This window comes from Gavialis gangeticus, unplaced genomic scaffold, assembly GCF_001723915.1.
Source record: "Gavialis gangeticus isolate Ggan-Ray unplaced genomic scaffold, GavGan_comp1, whole genome shotgun sequence".
Classification (NCBI taxonomy): domain Eukaryota; kingdom Metazoa; phylum Chordata; order Crocodylia; family Gavialidae; genus Gavialis; species Gavialis gangeticus.
In genome coordinates this window covers 5,652,703-5,657,147 of record NW_017729007.1, presented here as the reverse complement: position 1 = coordinate 5,657,147, position 4,445 = coordinate 5,652,703, and the positions used below count along the sequence as shown (strand labels likewise).

The 4,445-nt window shown below is 37.4% G+C and overlaps 1 protein-coding gene across 1 annotated transcript in view; it reads left to right on the top strand.

The window, feature by feature from the left end:
* CADPS2 (calcium dependent secretion activator 2) overlaps nt 1-4,445 on the top strand; it is a 794,189-nt gene that overhangs the window by 277,816 nt on the left and 511,928 nt on the right. Inside the window, exon 3 of the mRNA XM_019509247.1 lies at nt 121-453. Within this exon, the coding sequence (XP_019364792.1) occupies nt 121-453 (333 nt within the window). The remainder of the gene's footprint in view (nt 1-120; nt 454-4,445) is intronic.

Here is a 4,445-nt window from a genome sequence, read left to right as displayed (position 1 = left end):
ATATTATGACACTCTTTTTTTTTTTAATTGCACAATGCTCATATGTAACTCCAGTACACTAGTTTGGTCAGTTTTTATATGTGCATCTAACTTTTTTTTGTTTTTGTTTCGTTTCAAAAGGTTTTTCTCAAGAGTGACCGAGTTGCCCGAATGGTTCACAGTGGAGGATGCTCTGCAAATGACTTTAGAGATGTTTTTAAGAAAAACATAGAAAAGAGGGTCCGAAGTTTGCCAGAGATTGATGGATTAAGCAAGGAGACAGTGTTAAGTTCTTGGCTAGCCAAATACGATACCATATACAGGGGAGAAGAGGACTTTTGCAAACAGCCGAATAGAATGGCGTTAAGTGCTGTATCGGAACTTATTCTGAGCAAGGAACAGCTTTATGAAATGTTTCAACAGATTCTAGGGATCAAAAAATTGGATCACCAGTTGATTTATAATGCCTGCCAAGTAAGTAATTGGTCTCCCTCAGTTCTGTAGTATTCAAAGTGGTTTTCCCCAACACACCAAATATTGCCTCCGTACCCCTCAGCAAGTGCAGAAACCTTAAATCCAGCAGCATTATGTGGTTTTAGGTGGTAGCTACTGTCTGCAGAGCTCTCACAAGAATAATTTGCACCTATGTTGACTGTAGAAGACTGTTCCTAAATGGCTTCTTTTCATTTTTAAGTAAACTCGTAATAGTCAATATTAATTCTAAAATGTATTGAGGCATTTTACAACACTGCTGCTGCAGTGATTTGGAAGATTGTTGTAAAACTTATTATCTGTATGTTTTTAATAACTGCCTCTCTCTAACGGTGCCAAGGGTAAGAGAAGTTGAGGACTTAGTGGCACTAAGAGCATAGTGAAGGGGGATGCAATTGTGTTGATCCAATTATGAGAACTCTTCTGTATCAGAATTTGATGGGTTTAGTAGCTGATATCCCCCTTGAGCTGAATTAGCAGGTGCTTTCCTTTTCTATTCATGGGGAAAGGATCATTCCCCCCAAATCATTAAAAGAATTGGAGCAAATCCTGTTTAATTGCATTGAGCAAGGATCTAGGATTTGGCTTAAAGTGATTAAATGACCGACTACAAATATAAATGTTGTATCTTCATAAAATGTTAGTCATCTAAATTGCTATTCTTTTATCTATCTATACCCCTACTATACTTTTCCAAATCATCACAGAGATCGTATAATTAATTCCATTGTCTCTTAAAGAAGAGCAGATCTATTAACACCACAGTAAATGAATTACTTATTTACCTGTCCAACTTTGCCTTAACAATGATAGGATGGTGAATCAGGTGTTATTTAATTTTAATTATTATTATTATTATTAGGTAGAGCATGATGGTAATTGTATTAATACTTTGTCCAAAGTATTTTTTATTATAAATTATCAGATTGCCTAATAAAAATGAATTCATTAGAAGGCATCTTATTATCTAATTTTCCATATGAATTTTCTACCCATTTTTGCCATGTTATGCTTCATTATATAGGCCAAGCACTTCACAAGCTCTTTATTTACACCACTCCATTTAACACAATGTGTGAGTTACTTTATTACACAAAACCAGATTAAACTGTTCCATAATTTCAGGAGTGGCCAGGCTTTTTGTAAACACTACTAGAGGCCTTCTACCTGTTAATCTTCAAGCAATTCCCTGTTAATGAATTAATGAAGTTCACAAAGTCACTATACACTGGTTATGATTATTCAGGGTGGGGGGTTGGTTTTGGTTTCTCTCTTCCCCTCTCAAGTACTTGCTATATGATTTTAAACAAGTTGGAAGTGGGGCTGAAAACCAACTCCAGATCTCCCCCTAATTACAGGCCTTCATATCATACTCTACACTAGATGGTGCTTGAGACTCTTCCATATTTTATGTTGAAACGCAATGAATATATTTAGACCAAAGCAGCATGGGGGAAAATGAGAAAAGTTGAGAATTATTGACTGTTAAATTTACACAGTAGATTGGCTTAAAACTATTCCACAAAATTGTTCCTATAGTTGAAACATTTACACTGTTTAATAGTCCTCACTTAGTTTTACCCTTGGTGATGGAAAAGCCTAATGATTATAATCTCAACTATATAATGAAAACTTCTTTTTCTATTTATTCTGTTGGTAAACTGTTTAAGGATGATTTATCACTAAACAGAAATTTAAATGAAAAGAGCTTGCAAGTTTTCACTACTTGTTTAACGCTGTCTCCCCCTTCCTCCTTCCACATACCCACAAGGAGGTGTGGTGGTAATAATTTCTTGGTGCATACAGGTAGTATAAAGACCTCAAAGTAATACAATGTCTAGCAGAAGATGGTGAGGGGTTTTTTTGGTGGTTTTGAAATGTAAAATGTTGGAAAATCAACTCCTTTCTAGAAATATAGAAACTATCAATAATTGTTGTTGAAATCCTGTAAGGAACCTCTCAAGAACACTAAAGCCACATTTTCTGCTTTTTTCTATCCCTCTTCTTTTCTCTAGCTGCTGCATTTTGCAGGTAGCCAGCTTTGCTGTCAGATACATTAAAGTGAGAGAGTTTTTGATGTTAGTCTTAAATCAGGCAGAAGGCAGGGTAGATTTGCAAGAAGAGTAACTCCATTGAACTAAATGGGAACATTTCAAGAAGCATAATGAGCAGGAGGAGGAGGTGTGAGACTGGGAGTGAGGAGCAGGGTCAGGGCAGGAGAAGTTTTACCTTTTGCTCCAGGGACTGGTCTGGGAGTCTTACCTGCTGCCACAACATAGTCTAGCCATACCAGTTATTGCTACTATGGCAGCACTGCAGGGTCTGTGCATCTGGGTGCTGTTGCAACAGCAATGAAGTAGAACTGCTTCTGCTGCCATGGCATGGATTTGCCCACCTTATTTTATGTTGCTAATAACATGAATGAATTTGTTAATAGAACCCTGGAAAATGAAAAGAAGAATGGGTTTTGGTTACTAAACTCTTGAACTGGTTTCCATCCTAATAATTTTGTTGTGCTTAAAAACATTTTTAATTAAATTTAGGAATTGTGTTAGTGATGACATATGTTAGATGGAACCTATTAGGCTGTCTAGTCCAGCAGTTCTCCATCTATTCTTTTGTACATAATCCACAAAGCAACTATATATCATCTAGTGATTTCTTTCAGTGCACAGTCCCAGTAGAATTTTGGGTTGTGGGATTTTTTTCCCCATTTTATGAGTTAAAAACTAAAACAACAATGTGGGGATGGGAACGGGAACACTGACACTCAGAGCAGTAATAGTATTTTGTGTAGCTCAGTTCCAGCAACTATTTTTCCTGTTCTCCCTATGGAGACTAGTCCATAGACTAATACCCTCAATCTGGTCTTTCTATGCAAGTGTACTGCAGGCAGCAATGTGTCTTTTCCACTGTAATGATGTTTTTGACAGAGGAAGCACAGTCATTCTAATATAACTATAAAAGTATTTTGATTTAGTTCTTATATTTTACTTCTCTTTATTTTTAGGATATTCATAGGAAGGAAACAGCAAGGTAAATTGAAAGATCAAAGCAAAGTCAGAATTATGTTTCAGCCACTACCCCATTTGAACACGCATGCGGATATGTGTTTTATTTCCCTTTTTCCTAAAGCTAATGGCTCACAGTTCGTGATAATCAATGGGAGCAAGGAGATAAGTGAAAGACCAAACAGATGGTAAAATTGTATTGATGGTAGGGGTTTTGATGAGTCAGCTTCTGGTTTGTGCTTCTGATGGAGACTAAGATTCTGAAATGAAGACCTGAGAGATTGTATTCACCCAGTGTTAGAAACCATCACTCGTACAGCCCAGCAAATCTTTACCATTACAATTATGTAGAGCTTTCTACCCTTTTCTCTTCTTTTAATGCTTCTAGCCATTTTGGTAATGCCAGATTATAGAATGCATCTCTGCAAGATAGTATTACTGTAAGACCATGTTTCTGCCTGTAGCCAGGCACAACCAATATAGGTAGCAGTTGGTGGTGTTGCCTGGAGTTCATTCTTTGCTGCCTCTCTTGCAGACCCCTTGCACTCTTTCTTTGCCTTGCTGCAATTACTCAGCAGGTATACACTGGTTGCCTGGAAGCTTTGTATGTCCTTTCTCTGCTTAAAAAAAAAAAGTTTACTTCTCTTTCTGCTTTAGGCGCAGTGAGCTTTCCCAGAGCTGCTGCTGCTGCTCCTCTGTATCTATGAAGGTACAAGTTACTGCAGTGGGGGACTTATGTGGGAACCATGAGGAAAACGATGGTCTGGGTGTTAAGCATGTTGTACCATCACCTTTCCTAGCAGTATGTGGAGTAACTAGTGGAAATGTTTTCTAGCAAGCTGTGGGTTTGATGAGCATGGTAACAAATTGGTCATGAAATCTGTATCTAAGAGTTGGAACCATTTCAGAATGAAGCACTGTGATATCATAGATTCATAGATTAAGGGTCGGAAGGGACCTAGT